This window comes from Mobula hypostoma, chromosome 8 (genome assembly GCF_963921235.1).
Source record: "Mobula hypostoma chromosome 8, sMobHyp1.1, whole genome shotgun sequence".
NCBI lineage: Eukaryota > Metazoa > Chordata > Chondrichthyes > Myliobatiformes > Myliobatidae > Mobula > Mobula hypostoma.
The window spans coordinates 127,290,056-127,305,644 of NC_086104.1; the positions used below are offsets into that span (position 1 = coordinate 127,290,056).

The 15,589-nt window shown below is 60.9% G+C and overlaps 1 protein-coding gene across 2 annotated transcripts in view; it reads left to right on the plus strand.

Annotated features, from left to right (window-relative positions):
- The first annotated feature begins 4,073 nt into the window (after positions 1-4,073).
- The window catches only part of kansl3 (KAT8 regulatory NSL complex subunit 3), a 66,415-nt gene continuing 54,899 nt past the window's right edge, over positions 4,074-15,589 (plus strand). For both annotated transcript variants that reach the window (XM_063056755.1, XM_063056756.1), the window contains exon 1: positions 4,074-4,437. In XM_063056755.1, the coding sequence (XP_062912825.1) occupies positions 4,223-4,437 (215 nt within the window). In that variant the 5' untranslated portion in view covers positions 4,074-4,222. The remainder of the gene's footprint in view (positions 4,438-15,589) is intronic.

Below are 15,589 nucleotides of genomic sequence, written 5' to 3' on the forward strand. Positions count from 1 at the left end.
CAAGATGAGGTAGTAAATTGGATTAGATATTGGTTTTGTGGGACAAGCCAGAGAGTGGTAGTAGAGGGTTGCCTCTCTGGAGGTCTGTGACGAGTGGAGTGCCGCAGGAGTTGGTGCTGGGTCCATTGTTGTTTGTCATCTATATCAATGATCTGGATATTAACGTGGTTAATCGGATCAGTAAATTTGAGGATGATACCAAGAGTTGGGGTGTAGTGGACGTTGAGGAAGGCTATCATGGCTTGCAGCGGGATCTGGATCAGCTGGACGAAATGGCAGATGAAAGTTAATGCAGACAAGTGTGAGGCTTTACACTTTGGTAAGACCAATCAGGCTAGGTCTTACACAGTGAACAGTAGGGCAGTGAGGAGTGTGGTAGAAGAAAGGGATCTGGGAACGCAGGTCCATCATTCATTGAAAGTGGGGTCACAGGTAGAAAGGGTCATACAAAAAGGTTGTGGCACATTGACCTTCATAGATCAATATATTGAGTACAGGAGATGGGATGTTATGTTGAAGTTGTATAAGATGCTGGTGAGGCCTAATTTGGAATATTGTGTGCAGTTTTGGTCACCTATGTATAGGATAGTTGTAAACAAGTTTGAAAGAGTACAGAGAAAATTTAAAAGGATGTTAACAACAGGAATTCTGCAGATGTTAGCAGGTCTGGAGGACCTGAGTTATATGGAAAGATTGAAAAGGTTAGGTCTGTATTCTTTAGAACGTAGAAGATTGAGAGGAGATTTGATAGAGGTGTACAAAATTATGAGGGGTATAGATAGGGTAAATGCAAGCAGGTTTTTTCCACTGAGGTTGGGTGAGACTACAACCAGAGGTCATGGGTTAAGGATGAAAAGTTTAAGGGAAACTTCTCCACTCAGAGAGTCATGAGTGTGTGGAGTGAGCTGCCAGCACAAGGGGTGCATGTGAGCTTGATGTTAAGGTTTAAGAGAAGTTTGGATAGGTACATGAATGGTAGGAGTATGGAGGGCTATGTGTCCTGGTGCAGGTCAATGAGAGTAGGCAGTTTAAGTGGTTTTGGCATGGACTAGATGGGCTGAAGGGCCTGTTTCTGTGCTGTACTTCTCTAACTCCTGAATCTGCTGTTGGCCATATGTGAGTTTGGTGCTTCAGCCAGTGTATTTTTAAAAGAACTATTTCAGACATACAGTGCAGAACAGGCTCTCCAGCCCAACGAGCCCACACCGCCCACTCACAGCCATCAGACCAATTAACCTACTAACCCTCATGACTTTGAAACATGGAAGGAAACTGGAGCATCCGGAGGAAACCCATGCGGTCATGGGGAGACCGTACAAACTCCTTACAGACAGCAGCTGAGTTGGCACTGCCATAGCTTTGCACCAGGGGTCCCCAAACTTTTTTGCACCGCGGACCAGTTTAATATTGACAATATTCTTGTGGAACAACGGGACAAGGGCGGTTCCATATGGGACAAACCAATTTAACCCAATATACGGGATGTCCCGGCTAATATGGGACAGTTGGCAACCCTATGTTCAAGTTCAACAGTGTGTGACAGGGAATGCAGCTGACTCATATCGCCAAATCATATCGTTTCTTCGCGGCCCGGTAGCACATGCTTTGCGGCCCGGTGGTCGTCATTACCAGAGCTTTACATCGACCACTGGGCCACCATGTTGCCTTGTATTGAGAGAAAGAGCAAGATATAGAAGCAGGCCAGTTGATGCAACAAGGTAACACAGTCCGTCAGCTACCCATTCACCCTAATCCCAATTTCTCTTTCCCACACTCCCAACTTCCCTCAGGTTTTACCACTCACCTACACACTAAGGGCAATTTACAGTTGTCAGTTAACCCACCGACCCTCACATCTTCATGATGTGGCAGGGAACTAGACACTGACAGAATCAGGTTTATTATCACTGGCACGTCAATAAATTTGCAGTTTTGCGGCAGCAGTACGGTGCAAGCCATTAAAAAGTTTCTATGAAGATGCAAGAAGAAACATTTTAAAAATAATTAGTGCAAGAGGGGAGCGAGATGGTGAGGTAATGTTCATGAATTGTTCAGAAATTTGACGGCAGAGGGAAAGAACATGAGAAATAGGAGCAGGAGTAGGTCATCTGGTCTGTCAAGCCCGCTGATGGCTGAGCAACGCAAACAAAATGCTGGAGGCCCAGGCAGCACGTAGGGAAAGAGTACAGTCAACTTTTCAGGCTGAAACCCTTTGAATTTCCAGCATCTGCAGATTTTCACTTGTTTGTGATAAGATCATGGCTGATCTGACCATGGACTCATCTTCACCTACCTGCCTTTTCCCCCATAACCCTTAATTCCCCTACTATGCAAAAATCTATCCGACCTTGTCTTAAGTTTAGTTGGTAGCCTCCACTGCTTCATTGGGCAAAGAATTCCACAGATTCACCACTCTTTGTGAAAAGCAGTTCCTCCTTATTTACTCCCATAAATTTACTCCCCCGACTCTTGAGGCTATGTCCCCTAGTTCTAGTCTCTGTGTGTGTCATCAGGCTCCTGTACCTCCTTCCTGATGGCAGGAATGAGAAGATGGCACATGGCCTGAGTGCTGAGAGGGTCCTTCATGCTGGATGCTGCCTTTTTGAGGTATTGCCTTTGGACATGTCCTCAATGCTGGGGAGTCTAGTGCCCGTGATGGAGCTGGCTGAGATTACAGCCTGCTGCAGTCTTCCGATCCTGTGCATTGGTGACTGTGTAGCAGACAGTGATGCAACCAGTCAGGATACTCTCCAGGGCACACAAGGAGAACGTGCAAACTCCATGCACACACACAGCAACAGAGGTCTGGATTGGATGTGGGCCGATGGGGTTGTGAGGCAGTGACTCTACCAGTCGTGTCAAGGTGCTGCCCCACTATAGATCTCTGTTTACTGCCCGCAGCTGGTGATGAAGTAGGTTCTTCACAGCAATCTCTACATTGCCATCTCTAGCAATCGTTGCGTCTCCCCACACAGACGCTACTCCTCTTCCCCGATTTTCATTACTGCCTGGTCGAGGTTGGTCACCAGTTTAAGTCCATGAGTAGGTTATCTTGATTGACTCTGTCAGTGCAGAATTGCACATCAGTGGGGATTCTGCACTATCAGAAGTGATTACACTTCTGGGGAATCCCCGCACTGAGAGGGGCAGTCATGTTGAAGGAGCAGTACCGAGAATTGGCTTATACTTATCCACTGAGCATCACTAAAACAGATCCCTTTGTGCTTTGCTTTCAGGCTTTTAGAGCACCACAGGACCTTCAGTCCATGGTGTTTCTTAACCTACTCCAAGATCAATCTAAACCTTCCCTCCCACATAGCCCTCTATTACAGTATGGCTATCTTGGGTGGATTTGGGGACTACTGAGTTAGTCCCATGTGATGTGTTGTTTCTCAGTGTTAGGTGAACAGGAGTAATGTCGTAAGGCCGGTGATGTTGTGGGGATGGAACTGGACTCTCTCACGGTGGTGTCTGAAAAGAGGATGCTGTCCAAGTTGCATGCCATCTTGGACAATGTCCCCCATCCACTGCATAATGTACTGGGTTGGGCACAGGAGTACATTCAGCCAGAGACTCATTCCACCGAGATGCAACACAGAGCGTCATAGGAAGTCATTCCTGCCTGTGGCCATCAAACTTTACAACTCCTCCCTTGGAGGATTAGACACCCTGAGCCAATAGGCTGGTCCTGGACTTATTTCCTGGCATAATTTACATATTACTATTTAACTATTTATGGTTTTATTACTATTTATTATTTATGGTGCAACTGTAACGAAAACCAATTTCCCCTGGGATCAATAAGGTATGAATAAGACTATGTCCATTTGCCAAATGACCCAATCCCTTCCCAACATTTTTTGGGCCGTCCCTCGTTATTCTTTTTACTTTTACTTTTCATTATTTATTTATTTTTGTAATTCATTGTAATTTTATTTCTCTGTAGCAAAACAAATAGAAGTCAGTGACAATAAACATGCCTCAGGCCTGTGTGATAACTCAGGGAATTGGTGGCGGCCTCTGCTGAGGCCGGCCGCTGGGTGAGCCTGCGGCGCTGTCGGCGGAGGCCGGTGGCTGGGTGAGTGCGCGGCGCTGTCGGGGGAGGCCAAGCGACGACTGTATTTGCGGAGATCGCTCTGCTGCTGCGGCGGCGGCGTTTCCTCAGTCCGAAGCTCGATCCGTAGCGGCTCCAGCGCCGGGAGAGCCGGCCTGTCCCGGCCCGATGTGTTGCCGGGGCAGCGAGCGGGACCTGCAGAGTTCGGCTCGGCGGATGGGCGCCTCGCTGCTGCTGCAGTTGTCGGCCCACGAGCGGGAGCTCGACCTTGTCTTCCTGGACCACAGCTACGCCAAGCCGTGGAGCGCGCACCCGGAGGCCAGCGACGCGCGGCCGGCCCGCCTGCTGTTCGTCACCCCGCGCAGGCAGCAGGAGCACAGCAGGTGAGAGGCCGAGGCACCGGGCACAGCCCGCGGGACTCCTCCGAGCTCCCCTCCCTGCCATCACCGTATCCACTTACCCTTCCGTCCCGCCTTCCCACCCATTTACCCCCCTCCCTCCATCCCTCCCTCAGTCCCGTCCCGTCTCCCCACCACTTACCCCTCCCTCCGTCCCGTCCTGCCTCCCAACCCACTTACCCCACCCTCCCTCCGTCCCGTCTCCCCACCACTTACCCCTCCCTCCGTCCCGTCCTGTCTCCCCACCACTTACCCCACCCTCCCTCCGTCCCGTCCTGTCTCCCCACCACTTACCCCTCCCTCCCTCCGTCCCGTCCTGTCTCCCCACCACTTACCCCACCCTCCCTCCGTCCCGTCCTGTCTCCCAACCCACTTACCCCACCCTCCCTCCGTCCCGTCTCCCCACCACTTACCCCACCCTCCCTCCGTCCTGTCTCCCCACCACTTACCCCTCCCTCCGTCCCGTCCTGTCTCCCGACCCACTTACCCCACCCTCTCTCTGTCCCGTCTCCCCACCACTTACCCCACCCTCCCTCCGTCCTGTCTCCCCACCACTTACCCCTCCCTCTGTCCCATCCTGCCTTCCCACCCACTAACCCCTCCCTCCCTCCGTCCCATCTCGTCTTCCCACCACTTACCCCTCCCTCCGTCCCGTCCTGTCTCCCCACCCACTTACCCCTCCCTCCGTCCCGTCCTCCCACCCACTTACCCCACCCTCCCTCCGTCCTGTCCTGTCTCCCCACCACTGACCCCTCCCTCCGTCCCGTCCTGTCTCCCCACCACTTACCCCTCCCTCCCTCCGTCCCGTCCTGTCTCCCCACCACTTAACCCTCCCTCCGTCCCGTCCTGTCTCCCAACCCACTTACCCCACCCTCCCTCCGTCCCGTCTCCCCACCACTTACCCCACCCTCCCTCCGTCCTGTCTCCCCACCACTTACCCCTCCCTCCGTCCCGTCCTGTCTCCCCACCACTTACCCCTCCCTCCGTCCCGTCCTGTCTCCCCACCACTTACCCCTCCCTCCCTCCGTCCCGTCTCCCCACCACTTACCCCTCCCTCTGTCCCATCCTGCCTTCCCACCCACTAACCCCTCCCTCCCTCCGTCCCATCTCGTCTTCCCACCACTTATCCCTCCCTCCGTCCCGTCCCGTCTCCCCACCACTTACCCCTCCCTCCGTCCCGTCCCGTCTTCCAACCACTTACCCCTCCATCAGTCCCGTCCCGTCTCCCCACCACTTACCCCTCCTTCCGTCCCGTCCTGTCTCCCCACCACTTACCCCTCCCTCCCTCCGTCCCGACTCCCCACTACTTACCCCTCCCTCCCTCCGTCCCGACTCCCCACTACTTACTCCTCCCTCCCTCCATCCCGTCTCCCCACCACTTACCCCTCCCTCCGTCCCGTCCTGTCCCGACTCCCCACCACTTACCCCTCCCTCCGTCCCGTCCTGTCTCCCCACCACTTACCCCTCCCTCCGTCCCGTCCTGTCTCCCCACCACTTACCCCTCCCTCCGTCCCGTCCCGTCTCCCCACCACTTACCCCTCCCTCCGTCCCGTCCTGTCTCCCCACCACTTACCCCTCCTTCTGTCCCGTCCTGTCTCCCCACCACTTACCCCTCCCTCCGTCCCGTCCTGTCTCCCCACCACTTACCCCTCCCTCCGTCCCGTCCTGTCTCCCCACCACTTACCCCTCCCTCCGTCCCGTCCTGTCTCCCCACCACTTACCCCTCCCTCCGTCCCGTCCTGTCTCCCCACCACTTACCCCTCCCTCCGTCCCGTCCTGTCTCCCCACCACTTACCCCTCCCTCCGTCCCGTCCTGTCTCCCCACCACTTACCCCTCCCTCCGTCCCGTCCTGTCTCCCCACCACTTACCCCTCCCTCCGTCCCGTCCTGTCTCCCCACCACTTACCCCTCCCTCCCCCACTCCCTCCGTCCTGTCTCCCCACCACTTACCCCTCCCTCCCTCCGTCCTGTCTCCCCACCACTTACCCCTCCCTCCCTCCATCCCTGTCCTGTCTCCCCACCACCTCCCCCCTCCCCACCACTTACCCCTCCCTCCGTCCCGTCCTGTCTCCCCACCACTTACCCCTCCCTCCGTCCCGTCCTGTCTCCCCACCACTTACCCTCCCTCCTCCTCTCCCCACCACTTACCCCTCCCTCCGTCCCGTCCTGTCTCCCCACCACTTACCCCTCCCTCCGTCCCGTCCTGTCTCCCCACCACTTACCCCTCCCTCCGTCCCGTCCTGTCTCCCCACCACTTACCCCTCCCTCCGTCCCGTCCTGTCTCCCCACCACTTACCCCTCCCTCCGTCCCGTCCTGTCTCCCCTTACCCTCCCTCCGTCCCGTCCTGTCTCCCCACCACTTACCCCTCCCTCCGTCCCGTCCTGTCTCCCCACCACTTACCCCTCCCTCCGTCCCGTCCTGTCTCCCCACCCACTTACCCCACCCTCCCTCCGTCCTGTCCTGTCTCCCCACCACTTACCCCTCCCTCCGTCCCGTCCGTCTCCCCACCCACTTACCCCTCCCTCCCTCCGTCCCGTCTCCTTCCCACCACTTCCCTCCCTCCGTCCCTCGTCTCCCCCACCACTTACCCTCCCTCCGTCCTGTCCTGCCGTCTCCCCACCACTTACCCCTCCTCCCTCCATCCCGTCCCCGTCTCCCCACCATACCCTCACTCCATCCCGTCTCCCACCCCTCCCTCCGCTGTCCCGTCCCGTTACCCCTCCCCCTCCCGTCTCTCCCACCACTTACCCCTCCCTCCCTCCGTCCCGTCTCCCCACCACTTACCCCTCCCTCCTCCCGTCCCGTCTGTCCACCACTTACCCCTCCCTCTGTCCCGTCCCGTCCCCCACCCACTTACCCCTCCCTCCCTCCCTCCATCCGTCCCACCCACTTCCCCTCCCCCCTCACACCTTCCCACCTTCCCACCCACTTACCCCTCCCTCCCTCTGTCCCATCCCACCTTCCCACCCACTTACCCTCCATCCCGTCCCGTCCCGTCTCCCCACCACTTACCCCTCCCTCCGTCCCGTCCCGTCTCCCCACCACTTACCCCTCCCTCTGTCCCGTCCCGTCTCCCCACCACTTACCCCTCCCTCTGTCCAATCCCGTCTCCCCACCCACTTACCCCTCCACCCCGTCACACCTTCTCACCTTCCCACCCACTTACCCCTCCCTCCCTCTGTCCCGTCCCGCCTTCCCACCCACTTACCTGTCCCTCCCTCCCATCTCCCCACCACTTACCCGTCCGTCCCTCCCAGGTTCCCACCCACTTACCCCTCCCTCCCTCCATCCCCTCTCCCCACCACTTACCCCTCCCTCCGTCCCGTCTCCCCACCACTTACCCCTCCCTCCGTCCCGTCCTGTCTCCCCACCACTTACCCCTCCCTCCCTACGTCCCGTCTCCCCACCATTTACCCCTCCCTCCCTCCGTCCAGACTCCCCACTACTTACCCCTGCCTCCCTCCATCCCGTCTCCCCACCACTTACCCCTCCCTCCCTCCCTCCGTCCCGTCTCCCCACCACTTACCCCTCCCTCCCTCCGTCCCGTCTCCCCACCACTTACCCCTCCCTCCGTCCTGTCCTGTCTCCCCACCACTTACCCCTCCTTCCGTCCTGTCTCCCCACCACTTACCCCTCCCTCCCTCCGTCCCGACTCCCCACTACTTACCCCTCCCTCCCTCCGTCCCGACTCCCCACTACATACCCCTCAGTCCCTCCATCCCGTCTCCCCACCACTTACCCCTCCCTCCGTCCCGTCCTGTCTCCCCACCACTTACCCCTCCCTCCGTCCCGTCCTGTCTCCCCACCCACTTACCCCTCCCTTCGTCCTGTCCTGTCTCCCCACCACTTACCCCTCCCTCCGTACGTCCCGTCTCCCCACCATTTACCCCTCCCTCCCTCCGTCCAGACTCCCCACTACTTACCCCTCCCTCCCTCCATCCCGTCTCCCCACCACTTACCCCTCCCTCCCTCCCTCCGTCCCTTCTCCCCACCACTTACCCCTCCCTCCGTCCCGTCCTGTCTCCCCACCCACTTACCCTCCCTCCGTCCCATCTCCCCACCACTTACCCCTCCCTCCGTCCCGTCCTGTCTCCCCACCCACTTACCCCTCCCTCCGTCCCGTCCTGTCTCCCCACCCACTTACCCTCCCTCCGTCCCATCTCCCCACCACTTACCCCTCCCTCCGTCCCGTCCTGTCTCCCCACCACTTACCCCTCCCTCCGTCCCGTCCTGTCTTTCCACCACTTAGCCCTCCCTCCGTCCCGTCCTGTCTCCCCACCACTTACCCCTCCCTCCGTCCCGTCCTGTCTCCCCACCACTTACCCCTCCCTCCGTCCCGTCCTGTCTCCCCACCACTTACCCCTCCCTCCGTCCCGTCTCCCCACCACTTACCCCTCCCTCCGTCCCGTCCTGTCTCCCCACCACTTACCCCTCCCTCCGTCCCGTCCTGTCTCCCCACCACTTACCCCTCCCTCCCTCCGTCCAGTCTCCCCACCACTTACCCCTCCCTCCGTCCAGTCTCCCCACCACTTACCCCTCCCTCCGTCCCGTCCTGTCTCCCCAACCACTTACCCCTCCCTCTGTCCCGTCTTGTCTCCCCACCACTTACCCCTCCCTCTGTCCAATCCCGCCTTCCCACCCACTTACCCCTCCACCCCGTCACACCTTCTCACCTTCCCACCCACTTACCCCTCCCTCCCTCTGTCCCGTCCCGCCTTCCCACCCACTTACCTGTCCCTCCCTCCCATCTCCCCACCACTTACCCGTCCCTCCCTCCCACCTTCCCACCCACTTACCCCTCCCTCCCTCCATCCCGTCTCCCCACCACTTACCCCTCCCTCCGTCCCGTCTCCCCACCACTTACCCCTCCCTCCGTCCCGTCCTGTCTCCCCACCACTTACCCCTCCCTCCCTACGTCCTGTCTCCCCACCATTTACCCCTCCCTCCCTCCGTCCAGACTCCCCACTACTTACCCCTGCCTCCCTCCATCCCGTCTCCCCACCACTTACCCCTCCCTCCCTCCCTCCGTCCTGTCTCCCCACCACTTACCCCTCCCTCACTCCGTCCCGTCTCCCCACCACTTACCCCTCCCCCCGTCCCGTCCTGTCTCCCCACCACTTACCCCTCCTTCCGTCCCGTCCTGTCTCCCCACCACTTACCCCTCCCTCCCTCCGTCCCGACTCCCCACTACTTACCCCTCCCTCCCTCCGTCCCGACTCCCCACTACATACCCCTCCCTCCCTCCCTCCCGTCTCCCCACCACTTACCCCTCCCTCCGTCCCGTCCTGTCTCCCCACCACTTACCCCTCCCTCCGTCCCGTCCTGTCTCCCCACCCACTTACCCCTCCCTTTGTCCTGTCCTGTCTCCCCACCACTTACCCCTCCCTCCCTACGTCCCGTCTCCCCACCATTTACCCCTCCCTCCCTCCGTCCAGACTCCCCACTACTTACCCCTCCCTCCCTCCATCCCGTCTCCCCACCACTTACCCCTCCCTCCCTCCCTCCGTCCCTTCTCCCCACCACTTACCCCTCCCTCCGTCCCGTCCTGTCTCCCCACCCAACTTACCCCTCCCTCCCTCCATCCCGTCTCCCCACCACTTACCCCTCCCTCCCTCCCTCCGTCCCTTCTCCCCACCACTTACCCCTCCCTCCGTCCCGTCCTGTCTCCCCACCCACTTACCCCTCCCTCCGTCCCGTCCTGTCTCCCCACACACTTACCCTCCCTCCGTCCCATCTCCCCACCACTTACCCCTCCCTCCGTCCCGTCCTGTCTCCCCACCACTTACCCCTCCCTCCGTCCCGTCCTGTCTCCCCACCACTTACCCCTCCCTCCGTCCCGTCCTGTCTCCCCACCACTTACCCCTCCCTCCGTCCCGTCCTGTCTCCCCACCACTTACCCCTCCCTCCGTCCCGTCCTGTCTCCGTCTCCCCACCACTTACCCCTCCCTCCGTCCTGTCTCCCCACCCACTTACCCCTCCCTTCGTCCTGTCCTGTCCCCCACCACTTACCCCTCCCTCCCTACGTCTCTCCCCACCACTTACCCCCACTCCCCCTCCCTCCCTCCATCCCGTCTCCCCACCACTTACCCCTCCCTCCCTCCCTCCGTCCCTCTCCCCACCACTTACTTACCCCTCCCTTACCCCTCCCTCCGTCCTGTCCTGTCTCCCCACCACTTACCCCTCCCTCCCCCACCACTTACCCCTCCCTCCCTCCGTCCCGACTCCCCACTACTTACCCCTCCCTCCCTCCGTCCCGACTCCCACTACTTACCCCTCCCTCCCTCCATCCACTCCCACCACTTACCCCTCCCTCCCTCCCTCCGTCCCTCTCCCCACCACTTACCCCTCCTTCTGTCCGCCTCCCCTCCCCACCTTACCCCTCCTTCCCCTCCCTTACCCCTCCCTCCCTCCCTCTGTCCCGTCCCGTCTCCCCACCACTTACCCCTCCCTCCCTCCGTCCCGTCTCCCCACTTACCCCACCACTTACTTACCACTTACCCCTCCCTCTGTCCCATCCTGCCTTCCCACCCACTCCCCTCCCTCCGTCCGTCTCGTCTTCCCACCACTTATCCCTCCCTCCATCCCGTCCCGTCTCCCCACCACTTACCCCTCCCTCCATCCACTTACCCCTCCCTCTGTCCCGTCTCGTCTCCCCACCACTTACCCCTCCCTCTGTCCCACCCACTTACCCCTCCACCCCGTCACACCTTCCCACCTTCCCACCCACTTACCCCTCCCTCCCTCTGTCCCATCCCACCTTCCCACCCACTTACCCTCCATCCCGTCCCGTCCCGTCTCCCCACCACTTACCCCTCCCTCTGTCCCGTCCCGTCTCCCAACCACTTACCCCTCCCTCTGTCCCGTCTTGTCTCCCCACCACTTACCCCTCCCTCTGTCCAATCCCGCCTTCCCACCCACTTACCCCTCCACCCCGTCACACCTTCTCACCTTCCCACCCACTTACCCCTCCCTCCCTCTGTCCCGTCCCGCCTTCCCACCCACTTACCCCCTCCCTCCCATCTCCCCACCACTTACCCGTCCCTCTCTCCCACCTTCCCACCCACTTACCCCTCCCTCCCTCCATCCCGTCTCCCCACCACTTACCCCTCCCTCCGTCCCGTCTCCCCACCACTTAACCCTCCCTCCGTCCCGTCCTGTCTTCCCACCACTTACCCCTCCTCCCTACGTCCCGTCTCCCCACCACTTACCCCTCCCTCCCTCCGTCCCGACTCCCCACTACTTACCCCTCCCTCCCTCCATCCCGTCTCCCCACCACTTACCCCTCCCTCCGTCCCGTCCTGTCTCCCCACCACTTACCCCTCCCTCCCTCCGTCCCGACTCCCCACTACTTACCCCTCCCTCCCTCCGTCCCGACTCCCCACTACATACCCCTCCCTCCCTCCATCCCGTCTCCCCACCACTTACCCCTCCCTCCGTCCCGTCCTGTCTCCCCACCACTTACCCCTCCCTCTGTTCCGTCTGTCCCGACTCTCCACTTCCGTCCCGTCTCCCCACCACTTACCCCCTCCCTCCGTCCTGTCTCGTCTCCCCACCACTTACCCCTCCCTCTGTCCCATCCTGCCTTCCCACCCACTAACCCCTCCCTCCCTCCGTCCCGTCTCGTCTTCCCACCACTTACCCCTCCCTCCGTCCCGTCCCGTCTTCCAACCACTTACCCCTCCCTCTGTCCCGTCTCGTCTCCCCACCACTTACCCCTCCCTCTGTCCCACCCACTTACCCCTCCACCCCGTCACACCTTCCCACCCACTTACCCCTCCCTCCCTCTGTCCCATCCCACCTTCCCACCCACTTACCCTCCATCCCGTCCCGTCCTGTCTCCCCACCACTTACCCCTCCCTCCGTCCCGTCCCGCCTTCCCACCCACTTACCCGTCCCTCCCTCCCATCTCCCCACCACTTACCCGTCCCTCCCTCCCACCTTCCCACCCACTTACCCCTCCCTCCCTCCATCCCGTCTCCCCACCCACTTACCCCTCTCTCCCTCCGTCCCGTCTCCCCACCCACTTACCCCTCCCTCTGTCCCGTCCCGCCTTCCCACCCACTTACCCCTCCCTCCTTCCGTCCCATCTCCCCACCCACTTACCCTTCCTCCCTCCCATCTCCTCACCACTTACCCTTCCTCCCTCCCATCTCCTCACCTCTGACCCCTCCCTCCCTCCGTCCCGACTCCCCACTACTTACCCCTCCCTCCCTCCGTTCCGACTCCCCACTACTTACCCCTCCCTCCCTCCATCCCGTCTCCCCACCACTTACCCCTCCCTCCCTCCCTCCGTCCCTTCTCCCCACCACTTACCCCTCCTTCTGTTCCGCCTGTCCCGACTCCCCACTACTTACCCCTCCTTCCATCCCGACCCGTCTCCCCACCACTTACCCCTCCCTCCCTCCGTCCCGTCCCGTCTCCCCACCACTTACCCCTCCCTCCCTCCGTCCCGTCTCCCCACCACTTACCCCTCCCTCCCTCCGTCACGTCTCCCCACCACTTACCCCTCCCTCCGTCCTGTCTCGTCTCCCCACCACTTACCCCTCCCTCTGTCCCATCCTGCCTTCCCACCCACTAACCCCTCCCTCCCTCCGTCCCGTCTCGTCTTCCCACCACTTATCCCTCCCTCCATCCCGTCCCGTCTCCCCACCACTTACCCCTCCCTCCATCCCGTCCCGTCTTCCAACCACTTACCCCTCCCTCTGTCCCGTCTCGTCTCCCCACCACTTACCCCTCCCTCTGTCCCACCCACTTACCCCTCCACCCCGTCACACCTTCCCACCTTCCCACCCACTTACCCCTCCCTCCCTCTGTCCCATCCCACCTTCCCACCCACTTACCCTCCATCCCGTCCCGTCCCGTCTCCCCACCACTTACCCCTCCCTCCGTCCCGTCCCGTCTCCCAACCACTTACCCCTCCCTCTGTCCCGTCTTGTCTCCCCACCACTTACCCCTCCCTCTGTCCAATCCCGCCTTCCCACCCACTTACCCCTCCACCCCGTCACACCTTCTCACCTTCCCACCCACTTACCCCTCCCTCCCTCTGTCCCGTCCCGCCTTCCCACCCACTTACCTGTCCCTCCCTCCCATCTCCCCACCACTTACCCGTCCCTCTCTCCCACCTTCCCACCCACTTACCCCTCCCTCCCTCCATCCCGTCTCCCCACCACTTACCCCTCCCTCCGTCCCGTCTCCCCACCACTTACCCCTCCCTCCGTCCCGTCCTGTCTTCCCACCACTTACCCCTCCCTCCCTACGTCCCGTCTCCCCACCATTTACCCCTCCCTCCCTCCGTCCAGACTCCCCACTACTTACCCCTGCCTCCCTCCATCCCGTCTCCCCACCACTTACCCCTCCCTCCCTCCCTCCGTCCCGTCTCCCCACCACTTACCCCTCCCTCACTCCGTCCCGTCTCCCCACCACTTACCCCTCCCCCCGTCCCGTCCTGTCTCCCCACCACTTACCCCTCCTTCCGTCCCGTCCTGTCTCCCCACCACTTACCCCTCCCTCCCTCCGTCCCGACTCCCCACTACTTACCCCTCCCTCCCTCCGTCCCGACTCCCCACTACATACCCCTCCCTCCCTCCATCCCGTCTCCCCACCACTTACCCCTCCCTCCGTCCCGTCCTGTCTCCCCACCACTTACCCCTCCCTCTGTTCCGTCTGTCCCGACTCCCCACTACTTACCCCTCCCTCCCTCCGTCCCGTCTCCCCACCACTTACCCCCTCCCTCCGTCCTGTCTCGTCTCCCCACCACTTACCCCTCCCTCTGTCCCATCCTGCCTTCCCACCCACTAACCCCTCCCTCCCTCCGTCCCGTCTCGTCTTCCCACCACTTACCCCTCCCTCCGTCCCGTCCCGTCTTCCAACCACTTACCCCTCCCTCTGTCCCGTCTCGTCTCCCCACCACTTACCCCTCCCTCTGTCCCATCCACTTACCCCTCCACCCCGTCACACCTTCCCACCCACTTACCCCTCCCTCCCTCTGTCCCATCCCACCTTCCCACCCACTTACCCTCCATCCCGTCCCGTCCTGTCTCCCCACCACTTACCCCTCCCTCCGTCCCGTCCCGCCTTCCCACCCACTTACCCGTCCCTCCCTCCCATCTCCCCACCACTTACCCGTCCCTCCCTCCCACCTTCCCACCCACTTACCCCTCCCTCCCTCCATCCCGTCTCCCCACCCACTTACCCCTCTCTCCCTCCGTCCCGTCTCCCCACCCACTTACCCCTCCCTCTGTCCCGTCCCGCCTTCCCACCCACTTACCCCTCCCTCCTTCCGTCCCATCTCCCCACCCACTTACCCTTCCTCCCTCCCATCTCCTCACCACTTACCCTTCCTCCCTCCCATCTCCTCACCTCTTACCCCTCCCTCCCTCCGTCCCATCTCCCCACCACTTACCCTCCCTCCCTCCCGTCTCCTCACCACTTACCCCTCCCTCCCTCTGTCCCATCTCCCCACCACTTACCCTCCCTCCCTCCGTCCTGTCCCATCTCCCCACCCACTTACCCCTCCCTCTGTCCCGTCTCCTCACCACTTACCCTCCCTCCCTCTGTCCCATCCTGCCTTCTCACCCACTTACCCCTCCCTCCCTCTGTCCCGCCTTCCCACCCACTTACTCCTCCATCCCTCTGTCCCGTCTCCCCACCCACTTACCCCCTCCCTCCGTCCCATCCTGTTTCCCCACCCACTTACCCCTCCGTCCCATCCTGTCTCCCCACCCTCTTACCCCTCCATCCCGTCCTGTCTCCCCACCCACTTACCCATCCGTCCCTTCCCCCCACCCACTTGCTCCTCCCCTCTGACCCATTCCCCCATCCACACTCCCAGTCCGTCCCGTCTCCCCACCCTCTTACCCCTCCCTCCCTCTCTCCCTCCGTCCTGTCTCCCCATCCTCTTACCCCTCTCCTCTGTCCCATCTCCCCACGCACTTACCCTCCCTCCCTTCGTCCATCTCCCCACCCACTTACCCCTCCCTTCCCACCGACCCTGAACTCTCCCCTTCCTCTCGCCATCCCAAACCTTAATTCCTCGCTCCTTCTCCTTCTGTTCCCTCCCCCCCACTGTCTTTCTTGTCCCCCGGACCAATCCACCCTCTTGCTGCCTGACACTCTCCCCAATGTCTCCTCAGCCTC